At 60.0% G+C, this 20,990-nt stretch overlaps 1 protein-coding gene and 1 long non-coding RNA gene across 7 annotated transcripts; one reads left to right on the forward strand and one right to left on the reverse strand.

The window, feature by feature from the left end:
• Positions 1 to 2,148: 2,148 nt before the first annotated feature.
• ZNF696 (zinc finger protein 696) lies at positions 2,149 to 9,066 on the reverse strand. Of its 5 annotated transcripts, XM_078071912.1 has the most exons (3): positions 7,685 to 7,840; positions 6,330 to 6,431; positions 2,149 to 3,783 (listed from the first exon to the last, which is right to left on the reverse strand). In XM_078071912.1, exons 2-3 carry the CDS (start codon positions 6,361 to 6,363, stop codon positions 2,675 to 2,677), a joined length of 1,143 nt encoding a protein of 380 aa, XP_077928038.1. In that variant the 5' UTR covers positions 6,364 to 6,431; positions 7,685 to 7,840; the 3' UTR covers positions 2,149 to 2,674. The 5 variants fall into 5 exon arrangements, 1 of the variants encoding a protein (XP_077928038.1); XR_013447634.1 differs by lacking the exons at positions 2,149 to 3,783; positions 6,330 to 6,431 and adding an exon at positions 6,957 to 7,390 and having other exon boundaries at positions 7,685 to 9,066; XR_013447633.1 differs by lacking the exons at positions 2,149 to 3,783; positions 6,330 to 6,431 and adding an exon at positions 6,957 to 7,376.
• LOC118544131 (uncharacterized) lies at positions 8,016 to 10,389 on the forward strand. Of its 2 annotated transcripts, none has more exons than XR_013447636.1 (3): positions 8,016 to 8,047; positions 9,346 to 9,401; positions 9,514 to 10,389. It is a non-coding gene; the product is annotated as an uncharacterized LOC118544131 (long non-coding RNA). The 2 variants fall into 2 exon arrangements; XR_013447637.1 differs by lacking the exon at positions 8,016 to 8,047 and adding an exon at positions 8,296 to 8,417.
• Positions 10,390 to 20,990: the final 10,601 nt, after the last annotated feature.

Below are 20,990 nucleotides of genomic sequence, written 5' to 3' on the forward strand. Positions count from 1 at the left end.
TTCCCTTGCCTGCATTATCTGGCAATTTCATTATCTGCAGTTCTTTGAGGTTTATGTCTACTGTTTGCTGTTTTTGTTGACCCTCATTCAGTGAGACCTTCCTGTATGGTTGGTGATCTCAGCTCATTGCTTGACCTTATAAACAGTAATACTACAGGTCTAAGTAGGGGAAGATTTCCTCCAAAGACTGATTGCTTTGGCTTCTCCTGGTATCTGAGAGGGACCACGAACCTGGGACCGTTCAGCCTATCTGAGGGTTTGGGCTCAGCTTGGGAATCCTGGGCTCAGTTTTCCACCTCACCATTGGCCCAAGAGTCAGCAGCCCAATAGCTGTGGTGCCACTGAGTCCATTCTGAGGGCAACTCTGCCCCTACAGGCTGCACAACCCTTGCCCTAAACTCACATCGGAAAAGAAATAGGTGCCCACAAGAGCCCTAGACTTGTACTGCTGTTTTGGAGGTCCCAGCCAGTTATAGGACCCAAAATAACCCACAATCAATAGTTAAGCTAGAGCAGATGATAACCATGAAATGGCATCAGACCACAGCCTGACCAGCACAGATCTGGATCACGAAGCTGGACCCTAGGACTCATGGCCAGGTGACTGCTCAGATTTATCTTAGTCATTACAGTAAACTTTCAACAAGATGACCTCACTCAATTCATTATGGCAGAGTTCTAGGACGTGCAACAAAGATACTTCACCACTCCTACCTGGCAAATAACACACATCCATATCCATGACACTGTCATGATGTGATGTAAAATGTTAAGTTATGAATAGTGAATTCACTTAAATTTTACTTTCTGCCTTCTCTGACTGCAGATTCCAAGGTTCCATGAGTGAACACATTTCTCATACCCTTTCACACCCCCTAGTGCACCCTGACCTCTGCTTTGTACACAACATTTAGCCCATCTGTTGATTAAATCTTTTGAAGAACCGCCTCAGGAATCACCACTCCTGGGAGCTCTTCCCCATTTTTCCCTTGCCCTGATCATGTGTGTGTGCCTCTGTCCTGTGCTCTTAGTTCCCTGGAGGTACTTCTGTTACTGGGCTTTTTATTGGGCACTACATAGATGGCTTTCCTTGCCTGTCTCACTCTCTAACCTGTAAAGTCCCTGAGTGCTCGTGTCATGCTGGTTTTGTCTCTCCCAGAACAGTGGCAGAGAGCCTGGACAAGTAAGTGCTTAGGAAACATTTGTTGAAAGTACAAATACCTTTCTTTTTTCCTTTTTTTAAAGAGAGAGCACCCTAGCGGGGTGGGGCAGAGGGAGAGGGAGAGAATCCCAAGCAGACTCCGTGCTAAGCACAGAGCTCAACACGGGGCCCAATCTCATGACCCTGAGATCATGACCTGAGCCCAATCAAAAGTCAGATGCTCAACCAACAGAGCCACCCAGGTGCCCTGAAAGTACAGGTATCGAATCACTGAATTCTACTCCAGAAACCAATACTTCACTGTATGTTAACTAAGTAAAATTTAAATTAAAAAAAAAAAAGAAAGTACAAGAATCTTACACGTCCTTTTCTTGTACTGCCTTTATGAGGCTGAGCAGTTCTGCAAGCTGCATACCCTGAAATGGGTGTGAAAACACAGCAGATCTGTGTTCTCTCCTCCTCTGGCTGAGCCTGTGGTCTCCTCTGTAAACCGTCTTGCACACACTCCCCTACGTATTCCACGGACACTCTTTGGTGGAGTATATTCTGCTTTGGCATGCTCTGTATCGAGGGCTGTGGTAAAACAATTCTGGCTACAGGAGCTCCTACTTGGATGGAGACACATATAAACACAGAGCTTTTACACAAAATAAAAAGTGACTCTTGCCTTTTAAAAAGCGCTATGGAGGGGCGCCTGGGTGGCTCAGTCATTATGCGTCTGCCTTCGGCTCAGGTCATGATCCCAGGGTCCTGGGATCGAGCCCCGCATCGGGCTCCCTGCTCCGAGGGAAGCCTGCTTCTCCCTCTCCCGCTCCCCCTGCTTGTGTTCCCTCTCTCGCTGTGTCGCTCTCTGTCAAATAAATAAAATCTTTAAAAAAAAAAAGTGCTATGGAACTAAGAAAACAACAACAATAAAAAGCGAAACAAAGAAATACTGATAAATCTCAAAAACATTAAGCAGAGGGAAAGAAGTCAGACATAAAAAGTATATGTTAAATCATTCTATTTACATAAGGTTCTAGAACAAGCAAAACTATAGTGACAGAAACGAGATCACTGGTTGCCTCTGAGGCTAAGGGGGCGATGGAGATAGTCTATTATCTTGATAGCATGGTGGTTCTAAAGGTCAAAACAGGTTATATTTGTCAAATCTCATAAAACCCAGCTCTTAAGATCATGCACTTCACTATACGTGAATTATACATCAGCAAAGTGTTAGGAATATGAAATTAGTTTCAGTGGATACACGTCCTCCTCAGATCTCCCTCCTTTGGGGAAGCCTGCATTCCCCACTATAAAGCAGCCTTCCCTCAGACTCCTCCTTCTCTTCTGACTGCTGGGTGGGGGGGCCATGGAGGCACTGGGGGCTTCCCCATGGCAAGAACTTAAAGCACCAGGCTGCTCCCTCATCCTCCTCATGCTGGTGGGATGAAGTACACAGCCCTCCAGGCGCAGCCAGAGTTTCATGGGTGCTGTGCCCACTGCGTCCTGGCCCGTTCACCCACGGGGGGCTCAGTCTGTGCCATGGATGCGCTGGTGCTGGATCAGGTGCGAGCTCAGGCGGAAGGTGCGGCCACACTCGGTGCAGCGGAAAGGCTTCTCCCCCGTGTGGACCCGCCGGTGCCGGAAGAAGCCCGACAGGGCCCTGAAGGCACGGCCGCACTCCCCGCACGCGTAGGGCTTCTCCCCGGTGTGGATGCGCCGGTGCTCGCTGAGGAAGGAGCTGCGGCTGAAGGCGCGGCCACACTCGGGGCAGGCGTAGGGCTTCTCGCCCGTGTGCACTCGCCGGTGCTGGAGGAGGTTGGAGCTCTGGCTGAAGGCCTGGCCGCACTCCTGACATTCGTAGGGGCTCTCCCCGTGGTGGGTGCGCTGGTGCCGGGCCACATTGGAGCTGTGGAGGAAGGCCTTCCCGCACTCGCTGCACGCATATGGCCTCTCGCCCGTGTGCGTCCTCTGGTGCTTGGCGGCATCCGACCGCTGACCGAAGGACTTGCCGCACTCAGCACATCCGTACGGCTTCTCTCCCGTGTGAATTCGCTGGTGCCTGACGAGGTTGAAGCTCTGGCTGAAGGCCCTCCCGCACTCCTTGCACACGTAGGGCTTCTCCCCGTGGTGGGTGCGCTGGTGCCGGACCACGTGCGAGCTGTGGATGAAGGCCTTCCCGCAGTCGCTGCACGCGTACGGCTTCTCCCCGGAGTGAATGCTCTGATGCTTCGCCGCGTCCGAATAGCATTTGAAGCTCCGGTCGCAGGTGCCACACTGATACGGCCGCCCTTTGCGGGGGCCTCTCCCGCCCGCGGCAGAGCGCGTGTTCAGGGTGGCGTCTGACCGGGACCCGCTGCTCTCTAGGCCATTCTGCCCTCCAGGTTTCTCAGAAACAGCTGGCACCCTAGGGGAGTCTCTGGGCCTGTCTCCAGCCTCCTCACCCCCACAGCCGTCCGGAGGCCCCAGTGCCCAGGGAGGCCCCTGTAACGGGCCCAGCACTCTCTCTCCACGGCGTGCCCCTTCTTCTTCCACAGCCTCCCGCTCTGGCGTTGGCTCCGTGCTCTGAGCCCCTCGCTCTGCCACTGAAGCGGCACAGCCAGGAGCCTGGCTGCCGCCTGATTCCTGTGCCAGGGGCGCTGGAAGAGAGGGTCAGAGACGTGTGACTGGAGGCCCAAGGGAGCTCGGAGGGCACACAGCTGCCAGAGTGGGCAGGGTGGTGGTCGGCGGGGTCACGGCAGCGCTGACAGTAACAGTGTGCCACGAACACCTGTGCCGCTCCTGCCCAGCTCTCCCCGGCGCCTGGCACCTCTGGTCCTTCCGCTGGGACTCCGGGGTAGCCTAAGCCTCTACCCTCAGGCTCCGGAGAGCGGGAGGCAGAAGTCCTGGCTCTGGGTGCCCCCGTGTGGCCTGGAAGGCAAAGAACACGGGCAGCGAGCCAGAGCGAGAGGAACACCGAAGCAGAGGTACTGGGAGGCGCAGGGCTAGAGCGCCTGGTGGCACATGCCGCGGTCCCAGCTCACTTCTCCAACCCCGGACTCCCCAAGACAACTCTGGCCTTGACACCTCACCACAACCCACCAAACCCAAGCGGCCTCTCATCCAGGCAAGTAAAAGAATCCTTCCTCAGACGGAAATCAGTGCCGAGAGTAAGCAACAGCCAGTGACCGGAGCCAGCCGGCTGGGCTGAGGGGCCTCCCAGTCCTGGCTGCTCGGTGGTGAGACCGCCGGTGGCCCCGGGCACAGACCACACACCCATTTAGGCAAATGGCTTTAGGGCTGTGGTCGCAAAGCAGAATGCCAGGCAGTTCTTGCCACGTTCAACCTCAAGGGTAGCTCCTGAGGGCCGAGCCTGCGGTCCTGGAGCACCGCTCAAGAACTGAGCCGGCCCAGGTGATACAGGCCCCTGCACGGGGGGACGGGGGGAGGCGGGGGGGGACGGGGGCAAGGCCAGTATTCCCCGGGGCGGGAGAGAGCAGGCCGGCACCCACAGCCACTTTCCATCGATTCCCTAACAAGGGGGCTGTCCAACTGAGCAACTGGAGATGGGGAGAGGCCCCGGGCACAGGGCTAAGTGACAGGAGGCCCTCCGGGGAGGCCCAGTCTGCTCCTGGGGTTTGGTAGATGTAGAAGTTCAAGCAGCTCATAGGCCCTGGTTCTGGAGCCACAGTTACTCAGAATTAAAATGGGGGAGGGGCACACACACCCTTTCCAGTTCCGGTGGGTCAGGCTTCAGGTCCTGTGAACTGCTTGCCTCCCGAGGCCATCCCGGGCACCAGCAGGCAGCGCTGTGTGTGTGGGTGGGGGGTCCTCTCAGTGATAACTTCCCAGGGCGCCCTGAGGAGCCCTAAACATGGAGCCCTTGTTCTCGACTGGGGCAGTTTTGCCCGCACGGCACATTTGGCTCTGTGGGAAAACAGGTTTGGTTGTCACAACTGGGAGGGGTGGTACTGGCGTCTTGTGGGTGGAGGCCGGGGATGCTGAATATTCTAGAATGCCCAGGACACCCTTACAACGAGGAGTCTTCCATCCCAGAATGTCCAATGCTAGGGCTGAGAAACCCTGATGGAGGGAAGTCTTCCTAAAAGGTTAGAACTTGGCTTCTAACCAAGAAACTCAGCCCCCTCGCAAAGATGCTGGTCTCCCAACTGCCGCACATGGGCCCCATCGGGCCCCCACTGCTCTCACGCTCGCCGGTATCCTGCTTTCAGGCCACAGATCCCCTGACATGTGCTCGGGACCAGCAACCAAGAGACGGCTCTCTTCATTCCCTTTAAAATGTGTTTCGTTGTGACCGGTTTCTCTTCTACCACTCTGTGTATGTTGACATTTGCTAAAATTATTACTTAGTCCAAAACTGCAGGACTGTGAAGAGCCCCGTCTGGACCAGATCTGCCAGGATTAAGGTCAGTGGAGGGAGGGAGAGGCAAGTCCGGGACTTGGGCAGCTTCACGGCAGGGCCCAAAGAAGGTGGACTCGGGGCAGCTGAATCACCTGACCCGGGTTCTCTGACTTCAGGGAGAACAGGTGCAGCTGTGTGGGGGGGTGTGCAGTATGTCCTGGCAGCCGTGGCCATACTCCACCCAGGCTCCCGCTGCCGAACATGCGGCATCAGAGTATGATGGTGGAAGAGCCTGAGGCAGTGGGAGCGTCCGTGTGAGGGGAAGGCGGCCTTGTCCTGAGCACTGCTTGTCTCACACGGAAGTAACAGCAACAACAGTAAGCTGGATAGGAGTCCTCAGCTTCAACAACCCGCAAGCATGGCCTTAAATCTTCAGAATAGAGGGGGGCCCAGAGCCTGGGAGGGCAGTGGGCGGGAGGCTAGCCAGACTTCCACTCATACTCTTCCGGGTCACCTAGTCTAAGCCCAGGCTAGCCGGGGTCCTGAGAAACAGGGCCAGAATTAATAGTCTCATTCTCAGAAGTCTCCAGGCCGGGGCGGGGCGGGGGGGGGAGGGGAGAAAGAGACAGGGGTGCAGAGCTTGGCCATGAGAGCAAAGGGATGGAACAGGGAGTGGTGAGGACAGCAGGCAGTAGGGGTGGGAGCCGTGTTAGGCAAAGAAGGGGACAGGGCAGTGCTGCCCGAGCCCAGCTACATCCCCTAGCAGCCAGGCAGGTGGGCTCCGGGAGCCCTGATTCCTAAGCTGTCCCCTCCTCCCTAACCCACTGGCTGTCCACCCCTCACCTGTGTGTGTGTCCATCAGGGTAGCCCTGTCCATGGTGTCTGGAGACCCAGGCCTGGGGCTCTCCTTGCTGTGCCTTGCAGAAGCACCAGGAGTGGGGACACCTGCTTGAGTAAGAAAGAAGGGGAGAAAGTGACAGGGAAGGTGGGGGTGAGCTCAGAGCCACTCCTGGGGACTCCACGGGCCTGTGTCTGCCGCTAGAAATCAAAGTCATGACCGAACAGACAAACCAGTAACTAGTGTTCCAGACGGTACCCCTGGGAATGTCATCTGGACCAGCTGGCTGCCCTGAGTCCTGCCCCCACCCCCCCGCAGGCTGAGGACGGAGCTGGGCGTGGCCGCACCTGCCAGCTGCCTGTCGCGGGCTTGCTCCGTGACGAACAAGCCCAGCATCCCTGCTCAGGCCTCAAATGTCTGGAGACACATCTAGGGACGTAACATTTTTCTTGATAATTATGAAGATCTGATTATAAAAATATGAAACCAAAAAAATAAAAAATTATTTGAGTGACGCAGTTTTGGATCGAGGCATGATTTTGCTATGCTTAACACCAAAGGTAAAGTCTAACAGATTTAACTACACAAGGAAATTTAGTGTAAAAAAGAAAGAAATGAAAAACAAACAAACCTGGGGGGCTTGGTGGTATGTTTATAACATGGATTCACATCCTTAAAACATAAAGACCACTACACGTTAACGAGAAAACATGACAAACTGGTAAAAGTCACCAAGTAACCCACAAAAGAACGCTGACAGGTGGCCAGTGTATTTTTTAATAGAAGTTCCTCATTTGTCCCGCCTCATTTGCAATTAAGGAAGATCATGTAGGAGGTCAGCTTTTACTCTTCAGGATGGTAACACCTTCCGGGCAAGGAGGTCGGGGAGACCGATGGGGCTGCGGGCAGCGGCTGGACCCACAGCCTCCGGGCACCGTCTCGCCCGCGGGGAGCCACCCGACACCGAGATCACGGTTGGCAGAGAGCTGCCTGTGCGGACGCGGCACCTCCAGCTTGTCTGAGAGCGAACCCCGGAAACCACATCGTCTCAACTAAAAAACAGGGCCTGTTAAAGTGAATGAAGCGACCCCTGGCGACCGTCAGTGACCGGGGAGGCTGTGCCGGGGCCGTCACACCGCTCCGGGGGGCTGTTCCCTGGCTGTCACACCGGGGTCGGGCGGGAACTGTCCCCAAGGCCTTCTCGCTGGTCAGGGGGAGACTCCCCTGAGGCTGTCACTCCCCACGGCGCACGGGCAGCTCTTTCGAAGCGAGAGCCCCGCATAAGCACACGTACCCGCGCCCAGACCCGGGCCCCACGTCGCCGCTCCCGCACGGCCCGCAGCAGGCCGCCACCACTCACCTGCAGTCCCGCCGTTCGCCGGAAGCGCCGCGGTCCCCAGCGCGGGGCACGGCACTTCCGGCGACGCTCTAGGCCGCGGGAGGACTGTGCACCTGGCTGCCCAGGCGGCTGCGGCGCGGGCGCTTCCGGTGACGCTCTAGGCCGCGGGAGAGCTGTGCACTCCGCTGCTCCTCCGGGCGGCTCCCCAGCCTGGTGCTCCGGGCGCCCGCTCCGGTCGCGGCGTCTTCACGGACGGTTCCCGCTCCGGCTCGCCGGCCTCCCGGAGCCGCGACCCTCCCAAGTCTCTCCTCCTTCGCCTCCAGCCAGGCCCGGGTGGGGTCAGGGGCCGCGGGATGAACGAACAAGCCGACTAAGGCCGTGCAGGTGGAGAAGGGTGGGGGCGCCCTGGGGGAGGAGGTGGGCCGAATCCGGGGAGCCGTGGGCAGAGGGGACCGGGGCAGGGATGTGGGCAAACCTCCTTCAGGGACAGGGGCCGCGAGCGTCCGCGCCGGGAGGGAGCCCCGCAGCTGCCCGCTTCCCGGCGGCTCCTGCTGCCGCGCGCACCTCGCGCCTCTCCCTCCCGGCGCGCGGCCCCGCTCGGCTGCAGGGACCACCCGCGCCCGGGCTCCCGCACCGCTGGTCTTCAGTGCCCGCCCGCTTAGGGGCCCGAGGACCAGCCGTGCGGGCTCTAGGCTGCGTGCGAGACCGAAATCAGACGCGAGCCAGAGAAGGTGGGAACGCCGTGCGGAGTGGTGTAAGTGAAGGACAAGAGCGGCCGCCGCGTCTGGGAGACTGGGGGGTGGGGGCAGTGAGTGTCATCGTCACTTGGGGTCGGGTACTGCTCCTTGGGGAATCCAGGGTAAGGTCCTGCCAAAGGCGAGTGCGGGGTGAACAACAGGTGTTATTCCATAAATCATCAAAGATCATCAAAGGCAGGGGTTGGATGCCACCGTCAGCCGAGGTTGGTTTGAAGCTCATTTCCTGGGACAAGGTTGGGATCCGGCTCTTCCCAGGTGTTAACCAGGTGTTGGGGGCCTAGGACAGAACTCAGAGAATGATTAACTTTCCTGCTTCCCGCTTGGAGTGGGAACAGAGCTTCTTTGGCTTATTGAGAGGCAAATATGGACCATGGGCCTAGCAGAAAGACAGCAGAGATGTAGCCTTTAAAAAATGATGTCCCTTGGGCGCCTGGGTGGCTCAGTCGGTTAAGCGTGTGCCTTCGGCTCAGGTCATGATCCTGGAGTCCCAGGATGGAGTCCTGCATCGGGCTCCCTGCTCAGTGGGGAGTCTGCTTCTCCCTCTGACCCTCCACCCTCTCATGCTTTCTCTCTCTCACTCTCTCAAATAAATAGATAAAATCTTTAAAAATAAATAAAAATTTTTAAAAAATGATGTCCCCTTAGCTTCCTTACCTTTATGATCTCAGTTTGTTTGGGTCAGGAGTCTGGGCACAGCCTAGTCACGTCTGTGTTTGGGTCTCTCCCAGGGTACGGTGAAGGTGTGGGTGGGGACTGGTCTCTCCTGAGGCTCCAAGGGGGAGCATCTCCTCCCAAGCTCACTTCGTTGTTGGCAGGATTCAGTTCCTGAGGGCGGGACTTAGCAGGAGCTCTCTGGCGTCTCTCCCACATTAGCTGGGGATGCAGGCTTTCCCACGTGCACTGCATTCTTGGGTTTCTCGACAGAATGGACGCTCTCATGTTTCATCGCTGCCGAGAAACCTTTACAGCATCTGCGACAGGTATGCGTCGTGGGGCTTGGGTCTTGAACGGCATGTCCCCAAGGCACGTACAGTTGTCTCTCCGTGCCCCAGGTGCTTTTTCCTGTCAGTGACTTCTGTGGCCTCTCTTCAGCTCCCCGTTCAGACATGCTTACAGAAACCCCAGAGCTCGGAGGGCCCCTTGAAACGTCCACCTGCTCCCTGACAGTGATTCTCTCTACAAGATTCTCCTACAGAAGTCTCTTGCTCTGCTGTCCGTCCTGTGTCCTTAACCCCACTCACCAAACAGAAGCACAGGTGGTGAGTGGCCCGTGATGCTGGGCAGGAAGAGGGGCATCATCACAGCTGGGCTGGGCCATCAGTGGTGGACATGGAGGACACTGGCTATCCAAAGGCTAGGAGCTCTGTGCCATCTGCTGTGCCCAGTGCGCCCTCACCCTGATCAGCCCGGCACTGGCTTGTCACCCCTCCGCCTCCCCCACCACCCCTCGAGCTCCCAACTGTGGGACTGTTGTCATTCCCCGAACATGCCAGGCCTGCTCCTGCCCCTCTCTCAGCTTGGGCTCCTTCTGCGGCCCAGCCTGGAAAGCTCCACCTGTGCTGTCCACACACTCGTTCCCTTTCCTCGTCACTGGACACTGGTCCTACGTCTCCACGGAATACTGCAATGAGGTGCCCACCACGTCCATCGGCTCGTCGCTGGCTGGGGATAATTTTGATCACGTGGTCAAAATGTCATCTGGGTTTGCCACTGTGTGGTTGCTCTTTTCCCTTTGCAACTAGTAAACCGTCCTTGAGGAGAATGGTCACACTGCGGAGCCGTGAGGACACGTGGCCGCTGGACTGGGGGGGTGGGGAAGCACTGCAGTGACGGCCATGGACACACGCAGAGTTGGAGGCGGTGACTGTCCCGTGGCTTCGTGAGAGAACGCCCCAGTGTAGGAAGCACACAGCAAGGCATTAGGAGACCCAGGGATTTGGTGTTTGCAAACCATCTAAGAAGGTTTGGGAGGAAAGGATTTGTATAGATATAAACAAATTCGAAGAGTACACTTCTGCCATGTGGTGAGAACTAGTGTGACGTCTTTCTATTTGTCTCTGTTTTCCAAATTTTCGACAAAATAGTTTGCTTATATAATAGGAAAAATGGGTTTGGGTCCACCTCCTGTCTTGCATGAACTGCTCTGACAACCAGGAGCCAGAAGAGGGCTCTTTCATTGCCGGCTAGAGCAGTGACTCCATCTGGGCAGCACATTATTTTTCTTTTCCAGCAGGTTCTGGGGTGCATCTTAGGGGGCCAATTGTTTGCTTCTGCTCGGGACCCCTTCCCTCATGCATTCCCGCAAGAGCACGCCTTTCCTTCTGGGGAGTGCTGCTCTCCCTCTGTTCCCCTACATCATTTTGGAGCCCGAGGCCACACAGGGCCCTGCAGAGATGAGAGGTGGAAAGGTGACAGGGAGACCTGGTCACTGCAAGGTTCTGGTCCCCACCAGGAAACCTGGATTCCCTGGGTTGCTGAAGCAGCACTTGACCCTGCGGGCTGCCCCCGGTCCTTCCAAGCCTCTGTGTGCCCCAGACGGCGCCGAGGAGTTCCTGTTGCTCACATTTGCTTTGGCAGTGGTCCCCTTGACTTCAACGGTCCAGGCCCTGGGCCCCCAAGACCGGGCAAGTGCCTGGAGGAGCGGAGGGGCGTCAGTCGGGCGAGGCAGGTGCGGAGGGGATGAGGGCCAGAGTCACACCGACTGGCCTGCAGCCCCAGCCATGCATGTGGTCTGTCCCTCCACTAATGCAGCCTGTCTGTAGCCCCTCGCTGTGTCTGTCGCCTCTTCTAGTAGTAAGGACCCTGAGAGACAGAGACTACTTTGCTGAGGAGGAAGTGGGGGTTTCCTGAGGACGGAGCTGGCACATGGAAAAAGGAAGTGACATGCCTCACTGGGTCAGGATAACCCTGCCTACTTCTGTGCTGACAGACCAGCACCAATCTCTGTGGCTGGAAACCACACACGTCCAGTTCATTGCCAGTTGGCGGGCTCTGCTCCATTGACCTTCCTCATTCCCGGGCTGGGCTGAGAGAACACTGCTGCTCACTAGGCAGAGGGCAGAAAGAATTTGGAGAAAGCCTGCTGGCTCTTCATGGTTCCCTTTTATTGCAAGACATAGGCAGAGCCTGAGGAAAAAGATGACGGTCAAGACCACAGAGGACAGGCCTGGCTGGTGGTCAGCAGTGGGGCCGGGAGGGAATGAGCCCAGGCCGTCTGAATCCCCCCGCGCCCCCCGCCAGAACAGTTACCTCTTCTGGCCCCAAAGGAGCTTCAGAATGCAAGTGAGGGTGGAAGGGAGAGCACAGGCCGCGCGCCCCAGAAGCTTCCTCAGTACCCTGCAGCCCACCCCCTTCCCGCCTCTGGCCTCCCCCATGCCCTCCAGGCCCCGGCCCCCTCTGGAGCCTCTCCGTCAATCCCCAAGGGCAGCCTGCCAGCCCACCCTCCGCATCCTGTGTGCTGAGGCTTTTTCACGGCAACTGGCATCCGTTTTTAACACCCACCGCATACTGCATTACTTATTTCTAATTATAAAAAACACGTAAAAGTTAAAACATTTTAAAAGGAGGATCTCGAAGGAGAAATAGAGTTTTCCCTCCGCATTCCAGGGGGATACTTCGGGTATTCTGGAGGACTGCTCCTCCCACAAGCGACATTCCCAACAGCAAGTCCGGCCTCCCGCTCGCGAGCCTTGGCTCCCACGGCCTGGGGGACAGTCCACCCCCGCCCCCCCTCGATCCTGCTGGACAGTCCATCCCCGCCCTCGCCCCTCCCCCCGCGCTCCCCAGGCCTTGTGCGCTGGCTCCGCCGCCCCGATCCTGATGGACAGTCCACCCCCGCCCCCGCGATCCGAGCACTGCGACGGGAACGGGCTGCGCGACCCTGCCCTTGCTCCCGCGCTCCCCACGGCCCGGGGCGAGCTGCCAAGGAGCGGACCAGTCTGTGTCGGGGGGCAAGGACCCGGACCAGAAGCCCGCAAACTTTATGTAGGGGGCCGGACAGTACAGACGATTTGCGTAATAACCTTTCGTAAGAATCCGTTGTTAATGTGAAGACCGTGGGCGTCCGACGGCTGCACGAAAGCGGGGCGCGAGCTGCGGTCTGGGGCTCGGCCCGGGGCTGCCGTGGGGGTGTCCGCGCCGCCCCCGGGCCCTGCGCGTCCCCGCGTGTCTGTCCACGGCAGGCCGCCCGGGCTCCCTGGGCGCTGTGGACGCGCTGGCGCCGGGTCGGGGACGGGCTGCGGCGGGAGGCTCGCCGCTGTGGGACGGCGGGTGCTGCGTGAAGAGCGAGCTGTGCACCGAGGCTTTCCCGCGGTCGCACGGCTTCGCGCCGGTGCTTCACCACGTCCGGCCTGCGGCCAAAAACCCTCCCGCCCGCAGCGCCCTCAGCGCCCTCAGCGGCCTGGGGAGGCCGCTCCCCGCCGGGAGGCTTCCGGGGCTGGAGCGCGAGGGCCCCGCTCCGGGCGGCCTTGCCGGGCTCGGCCTGGCGGATTGCTGGCTCGCCCAGCTGGGTCTCCCCACACCTGCTGGATTCCGGGTGGCCCCTCCAGCTGGGGTCACAGCTACGGCGTGTCCCGCCTGTCCAGTCTTCCTGGTGGGTCACCAGGCTCACGGCGAGGCTGCCTTTGCCTCTGGGCTCGTGTTCATGGTTCCTGTCCTCCCTGGGGGCAGCCCCACCAGCCCCTGGGCACCTCCATGGCTTCTGCAGGACCCAGCAGGTCCTTGGCCCAGTGGCCCGGCCTTAGGAGCTCTGCGGCCCCCCCCCCCCCGCAGACACCTGGGGCTCTGTCTCCTCCAGGGTTTCCTGCAGGAGAATGTGCTTCTCGTTCTGGGGTGCGTGCAAATGTCACCAGACTCTGAGCCACAGCATGGAGAGACTTTGGGGACAGCAACATTGTCTCCTTAGAGCCAGTGGTGAGGGAAAAAGGAAGCAAGGACAGATGCCCAGGGTGGGAAGGAGTGTGTGTGTGTGTGGGGGGGGTTCGCAGGATTGAGGTGAGCGGGGAGGCCAGGCCAGAGGCAGGCTGTGAGAAGGGCCCAGGGCCGGGTGGCAGGGCAGCCGTGACGCCGCGGGGACACGGGAAAGGGCTGGCGATGTGCACCTGGAACGTCCTCACGCCCACACGTAAGCCAGAGCAGCTTTAGCGCCCGGGGGGTTTGGACTCGCCTCGGATGCGCCTCACCTGGGAGGCTCAGGAGCTGCAAGTGCGGGTCCCTCAGGGCGGTGGTGAGAAGAACCGGCAAGTTGCAAGTTAGCAGGTGTAGCGTGCTCTCGCCGAAAAGCTGCGCGAAGCAGAAAGGAGAGCCGGCTCCCACGACCGCGCCGAGGCTGCTCTGGGCGCTGGCCTCCCCGCGGAGGGACCGCGGCACCCTGCGTCGCACCGGAAGGACGCGCCCTGCAGCTGGTGTTTGGTGGGGCTCTCGCCCTCTCGGTGCTGGTGCGACAGAGCAGCGTCACTGAGAGTATCTCAGATCTGCTTACTTTTCCTCAAAACAAACCAGGACTTCTGGGCAAAGAGAACTGCGTAGGGGCCTGTCACTTACTTCTTTCCCCCAAACTACTGAAAACAGAGAGATTATGGAGAATGGCGAGCGGCGAGGTGAGCCCCGCAGCACGGCCTGGGCGGCCCCCCCTCCGACCGCTCCAGCTGCACCGCCCGCGGACCGAACACTGACCCGGAGCTGCGGCCTCTGCACCGGGGGCCCCGTCTGAGGCCGCGCGGCCGGCCAGCACTTGGACCGCTGCCGGGAGAGGCCCCAGGCATGGCCACCCGCCTGGGCATCTCAGACGACACATGCACCGAGAGAGGGCTGGCCGGGCGACACCCCGGGGGCCCTCCAGTGGGAAATCCCAGTTCAACGGGGGGAAGTCTCAGCACAGTGAGACCCAGCAGCTGCCTGGGCTGGTCTCAACCCACAGGGTGCCGTGGAACCCAGGAGAACCCACCGGAGGGCCTGTCCCTGCTGTGCCCGACGCTGGGGATGCACACGTGCAGGACAGGGCACCATAGTGCCTGCCCCCACCGGAGGGCCTGCCCCCGGGGCGCTCCCGGAAAAGGGAGACACTCAGAGCCTCGGCGGTGTGGGGGGGCCGGCGCCCAGCAGCGGTACATGGAGGCAGGGCAGCAGCTGACTCTGCCGGGAGAGCGGCCCCAGGCACTGCCCCAGCGGGTTCTGAAGAGTGAGCAGGAGTGTGGGAAGGGGCTCTGCAGCAGAAGAGAGCAGAGGGAAAGGCAGGCGGCCAGGGGCCTAGCTGTACTGAGCCCTCTGGAGCCACCAGTGGGTTCTAGCTAAGAAATAACCTCGAGAAGTAAAAATGGGGTCAAAGCAAACAGGTTCATGTTGAGAAGCTATTTAGAATTTTTAAAGTCCTCTTTGAAGCACAAGATAGAATAGTTTACTAGGATTTCATTGTACATCGTTAATTTCTTGGTAATTCTTATGAAAAAGGAAAATGTATTTGATTACTTAATGTTTATTCCTATAAGACGAAGAGGCATTATCAGAAGTAAAAGCCACGTCAGAAGCAAAAGGAAGTTGAGTGCACACAACAGAAAGCCAAGTCAGGGAGGCAGAAGATAGATGGGTCCAAGGGAGCTTCACAAAATGAAATGGAAGAGAACAGTTAAAAGAAGACATGAAGATGTGGAAGGTAGAGGAAGACAAGCGGGACGCTTCCAGATGGCTCTTCTGCAGAAGAGGACCAGTCCCTCGACTATGGAGAGGAGTAAAGCTGTCCATCCTTTGACTATGGAGAGGAGTAAAGCTGTCCATCAGGCGCACAGCAGGGCCAGCCTCAGAAACGTCCTGCTGAACACACAAGTCAGGCAGAAAGTTCTGCACAGGTCACCCTTCCGTGTGTCTGAAGTTCAAGCTAGAACAGCGTCAACTTGGGAGTAGAGGGGAGGTTCTGGAAAGTTCTATGTCTAGACCTGGGTGGCTTTACAGGAGGGAAACATGTAAAAAGTCAAGCAGGACACTTAAGATGTGGGAGTTTTAAAAAGGTTAAAAAGGTTAAGTTATACCCTAATAAAAAAATTAAAAATATTAACCACTCCATCTCAGGAAAAATCAATGTACAGTGTCCCACAGCAGCCATGTATCTTGGTGAAGCTCTTCAAGTTCAGGGGCAAGAGTGATGAGGCCCCACGGTGACAACATGGGACAGGCTCAGGAGAGGCCTGCAAGGGAAAACCCCAAACCCCCACACCCCAAGAATTTTACAGACCCCTGAGCTGCCCTTTACTTTAAGGACCATGGAGAGTGTTCTAGAGCTTTCAGAGGTGGAAGAAACGCCATCGCCGGGGTGCCCTCTCGCAGGCAGGGGCTGGCAGAGGGGTGCCGCTGGGTGGACGAGTGGATCGGGTCCAGGGGAGCAATCTGCCCCTTGTGCCTACAGGTCAATCTGTCCCAGGTGTGGCTCACCGTCCACCATTCACTGGCTGGCTGCTGCCCTGTGAAGCAGGGGGTGCCCCTCCCACGGGGCAGCCGGAGGCTCAGGCGCACTGAGAGGGGGACGGCAGCCTTGCCGTGGTGCACACAGAACGCAGGGTGGCCGGATGGGAAGCCCTGAACCAGGGGTCGGGAAGCCCTGCGTCAGATGCCGGCTTTGGCTGCATAACGTGGACAAATGACGGCATCCGCCTGAGACCTAAGAAAGGGCTGGAAATCCACGGGTCCCTGTGGACACCTGTCCCCCCTTGGCTCCCCTGTGCGGTGGGAGCTGTGTGGCTCGTCCAGGGCAGAGACCACAGCTTTCCATCTGGGCACCTAGGGCCTGGCACACAGTGCTGAGCAGGCGGCTGGCCCGTCCACCAGTGGTCACAGCAAACCGTGCGTGTGTGGGTGTGGGGGCGTCGGCCGCAGAGTCCCAAGTCTGGGTTCACAGTGAGGCTGTGGTAAGTCTTCTCTGAGCCTTGGTTTCCTGCCTGTAAGTTAGGGGTACTGGAGCCCCCCACGAAATGGGGGCGAAAAGGCGCCCAGGGCGTCTAGCACCGCTCCCGGCCAGTCTGAGCCCTTGGGGACATGAATGTTATTTCAGGGCGCGGTAAGCACCGGGTCCATTGTTTAAACTGCAGCAACAGTCAGCCCCAGAGCGCGGCCGGTGGGAGGCGCGCCAACACCCGCTGCAGCCGCTGAGTGAGGTCTTGCGGGGCGGCGGCGTGTTCCACTCTCCCCACACTTTCCAAACCGTCTTTGGAGAGCGCGACTGCCTCTCCCCGTGAAACAAACGCCCAAACGCTATTTCAGAGTCTGTTAAAATCTGCGCTCCTTCCAGACCGGCCTTCAGTTCCGCTCAGACGTGGGGCCCGACGGTCAGCATCCGCGGCCCGAGGAACGACGACTGGGGCGGGAGAGGGCAGCGCGGCGTCCCCGGAGCCCCGGCTGCGGAGGGAGGGCCTGGCCCCTCGGCGGGCGCTGCGGGCGCTGCGGACCAGGGCCCACGGGCGGCTCTGCGCCAACACCCGCCGTCCGAGCGCTCTCCCGGGGGCCGCCGCCTGCGGAGTTTCAAGACTGGGAACCGGCCCGCCCCGCGCTGCAGCTGCATAACTTGGCCCCTGACGCCCCTCCCCGGTTCTCTCCCGCAGCTCCGGCCGGCCCGGCTCGGCGGTATCGGACGGCGACGGCAGGACGGACGCCCAAGGACGCCGCGCAACCAGCCCCCCGCCGCCCGCCGGATGCCGACCCCGCGGAGCCGCAGGCGCGCGCCCCGCCCACAGGAAGCCCCGCCCCGCGCCGCCGGCACTTCCGGGCGCTCTAGGAAGCTCGGAGGACTCTCCCGGGGGGACCAGCGCCGGGCGCCGGAAAGCCTGAGGGCGGGCGCGCGGCCTGGAGCTGTCCGAGGTGCGCGGTTGCGCGGAGCGATGGAGCCTCTGAAAAGTGGTCGGGGAGGCGCAGACCGGAAGGGGATGAGCAGGGGGACCTGGCCTGTCGGGCCCTGAAGGCCGTAGGAAGGGCTTTGGCAAGCAAGCGGGGGACCCCACCCAGCGTCTGACTCGAGAAGACCCCGTGGTCTGTGGGTGGTTGGAGTGGTCCCCGGGAGGAATGGCGGAGGGCAGCAGGCAAGGCCCACGGAGGCCGTCCTCGCTGCAGCCTGGACTCGGACTGGGGCGCGGGCATCGCCGTCCACCGCTACGGCCAGTCCAAGAACCCTGCGGCCGCTGAAGGAGTCGAGTGCTTGGAAGAGAGCCCTGGCCTGGAACAGCGGGACGTGCCGGAGCTGCCTGTCCAGCAGTGGCCTGGCCGGGTGCAGTGGGAGCTGAACCTGCCCGCGCAGGTGCTCCTCCTTTGAGGCGCGTGAGACCAGAGGTTCCCAGCCTGGAGCGCTGTCACTGTCACTGGGCGTACTGGAAATAAACCCAGATTGCCTGCTTTACCCGAGGCCTACGTCGTCTGTCTCCCCGGGGACGGGCTGGGAAGCTGTTTTCCAGCGGGTTCCCCAGGTGATGTAACCGCGTGGCCGCTCAGTGGGTGCTCACACCCCGTGACGTAAGATCTTAGAAAGTGCAAGGCAAGGGGTCTTATGGGAGGCCAGCGCCTCATGAGAATTCACTGAGCTCAGCGTGAGACCTCCAGCGCCAAGCGGGGGCTGGGAAGCCACTCCCAGGAGGAGATACAGCTGGAACAAAAGGGAGGGCAAGGCTGGGGAAAGGGTTGAAATGTATCCACTGTCTGAAAAGACTGTAGAGAAGCCTCCTCTCGTGGGCTCCTTGGTGGGGCCTGTAGCGGCGGCAGGAGACAGCTCTCCGCTCCTTGCGACCCCGGTGGCTGGACTCAGCATGGGGTGAGGCACACGGCCCCTTGGCTGGCGCCCTGGCGGCGTCGGTGAACACAGAGAAGGAGAGTTTCACCTCCTGCTGCTTCCCTGGTGCTGGTGCTGCTGTCTGGGGGCATGGGGTCTTTGCCTGAAGGCTTTGCTGTGACCCTGCGCTGCGGGGTGGGTGCGGGTCCTCTCACTGATACTTCCCAGATGCTAAAAGTGTTCACTGATGGTTATATCCTGCATGGCGACGGTGACAAGGTTGTCTAGTGCAGACTACCGACGCCTGTCCACGAGCCCTGCATCCGCCGTCCCCTCCCTGACTCCGCTACGAGCCAGCGTGCTTCTCCACATTCGCTACATTCAGAAGCTCTCTCTCCTCGTGAACTCTGATCGCCCGACAGCCTGACCCTCTACCAAAGGCTTCGCCATGTCTAGTCCACTCACTGGCTTCTTTCCGGTGTGAACTCTCTGATGTTGGACCTACCTGAGCTCGCGCTTAACCGCTCGCTCGTTCATGGCGTTCTTGAGGTCTTCGCCCCCCAGACTCCAGCGCGTAGAGCTCCCGCCCGAGCCGTCCCCGGACACCACAGCCAGCTTGTCTCGGAGCGCACTGCGGTTTCCAGCCCTGACTGAGGGCCGGTCTGCACCTGTGGCCGCCTGTCTGAGGCTCACAAACGCCGGCGTGACTCCTGAAGTGCTGGCTGCGTGTGGGTGAGGATTTCCAGCAAAATCTCGCTTGAGGCCATCTCTCCGAACACTGAGTAAATTGTGGCCTTTAGCATTTATCTTGTGAATAACACCCAATGCAAGTGGCACCAGACATTAAATTTTGTCCCTCACCTCCACCCGCGCTCCCAGGCCGGCCCCGCAGACCCGCTTCCCCCGGCCCGTGCCGCCGTGCGAGGCCCCGCCGCTAGGGGCGCCAGACAGAGCGGGCGGCGCTGCGGGGAGGGAGGGACCTGCTCCTTCCGCGGCACTTCCAGCCTGGCGGCTCCGGGACACTCTCCCCTCCGCCGCCGTCCAACCGGTGCCGGTTGTTTCAGCAAAGCTTCGTCGCGCAGGGTGTGGGTCCAGCCCGGCCGTCCTCCAGCCCCGAGACCCCCGCCCGGATTCACCCCTCCGCAGGGTGTGGGTCCAGCCCGGCCGTCCTCCAGCCCCGAGACCCCCGCCCGGATTCACCCCTCCGCAGGGTGTGGGTCCAGCCCGGCCGTCCTCCAGCCCCGAGACCCCCGCCCGGATTCACCCCTCCGCAGGGTGTGGGTCCAGCCCGGCCGTCCTCCAGCCCCGAGACCCCCGCCCGGATTCACCCCTCCGCAGGGTGTGGGTCGAGCCCGGCCGTCCTCCAGCCCCGAGACCCCCGCCCGGATTCACCCCTCCGCAGGGTGTGGGTCCAGCCCGGCCATCCTCCAGCCCCGAGACCCCCGCCCGGATTCACCCCTCCGCAGGGTGTGGGTCCAGCCCGGCCATCCTCCAGCCCCGAGACCCCCGCCCGGATTCACCCCTCCGCAGGGTGTGGGTCGAGCCCGGCCGTCCTCCAGCCCCGAGACCCCCGCCCGGATTCACCCCTCCGCAGGGTCCGGGTCCAGCCCGGCCGTCGTCCAGCCCCGAGAACCCCGCCCGGATTCACCCCTCCGCAGGGTCCGGGTCCAGCCCGGCCATCCTCCAGCCCCGAGACCCCCGCCCCGGATTCACCCCTCCGCAGGGTGTGGGTCCAGCCCGGCCATCCTCCAGCCCCGAGACCCCCGCCCGGATTCACCCCTCCGCAGGGTGTGGGTCCAGCCCGGCCGTCCTCCAGCCCCGAGACCCCCGCCCGGATTCACCCCTCCGCAGGGTGTGGGTCCAGCCCGGCCGTCCTCCAGCCCCGAGACCCCCGGTCGGATTCACCCCTCCTCAGGGTCCGGGTCCAGCCCAGCCCTCCTCCAGCCCCGAGACCCCCGCCCAGATTCACCCCTCCGCAGAGATCCCAGTCAGAGACACTCCTACACAGGGGTCTCTGAGAAGAGCAGTTTGCCTGGTTTTCACTAGCGTTGGGAAAACCCTGCCAGATCTGGTTTAGTGGACAACCTTGGGTTTAAAAGATAAAGCGGGGGGATTGATCACTGATACACTTGGGTGACTCCTAGTGACTGTTCAGTCGTGCTGCAGATGCGCAGAGCCACCACCCGGCTGCACGCTGAGGACAGAGTTGGATGAGACTTGCTGTGTGGAATGCCATCTCCTAGGTGGGGACGCCCAGCACAGTGCAGATGCTCAAGAAAGGCTTATTGAGGGACCCCTGGGTGGCTCAGTTGGTTGAGAGACTGCCTTCGGCTCAGGTCATGATCCTGGAGTCCCGGGATCGAGTCCCGTATCAGGCTCCCTGCTCAGCAGGGAGTCTGCTTCTCCCTTTGACCCTCCCCCCCTCATGTGCTCTCTCTCATTCTCTCTCTCTCAAATAAATAAATAAAATCTTTAAAAAAAAAAAAAAGAAAGGTGTACTGAGGGGCGCCTGGGTAGCTCAAGCGGTGAAGCATCTGCCTTCGGCTCAGGTCATAATCTGGGGGTCCTGGGATAGAGCCCGGCATGGGGCTCCCTGCTCAGTGGGGAGCCTGCTTGTCCCTCTGCATCTGCCTCTCCCCCTGCTTGTGCTCACTCTCACTCTCTCAAATAAACAAAATCTTTTTTTTTTTTAATTTTATTTGAGAGAGAGAGAATGAGAGAGAGAGAGCACATGAGAGGGGGGAGGGTCAGAGGGAGAAGCAGACTCCCCGCCGAGCAGGGAGCCCGATGCGGAACTCGATCCAGGGACTCCAGGATCGTGACCTGAGCC

The sequence above is a fragment of the Halichoerus grypus genome, chromosome 5, assembly GCF_964656455.1.
Source record: "Halichoerus grypus chromosome 5, mHalGry1.hap1.1, whole genome shotgun sequence".
In the NCBI taxonomy this organism is placed as follows: domain Eukaryota; kingdom Metazoa; phylum Chordata; class Mammalia; order Carnivora; family Phocidae; genus Halichoerus; species Halichoerus grypus.

What these genes read in the sequence shown, in the direction of transcription:
- ZNF696 (XM_078071912.1), bottom strand. Translation starts at nt 6,363, where the DNA reads ATGGACAGGGCTACCCTGATGGACACACACACAG. An exon ending in CCTGATGGACACACACACAG is followed by an intron (nt 3,784 to 6,329) that starts GTGAGGGGTGGA and finishes CCTCTCTTCCAG; the next exon opens with CGCCCCTGGCACAGGAATCA.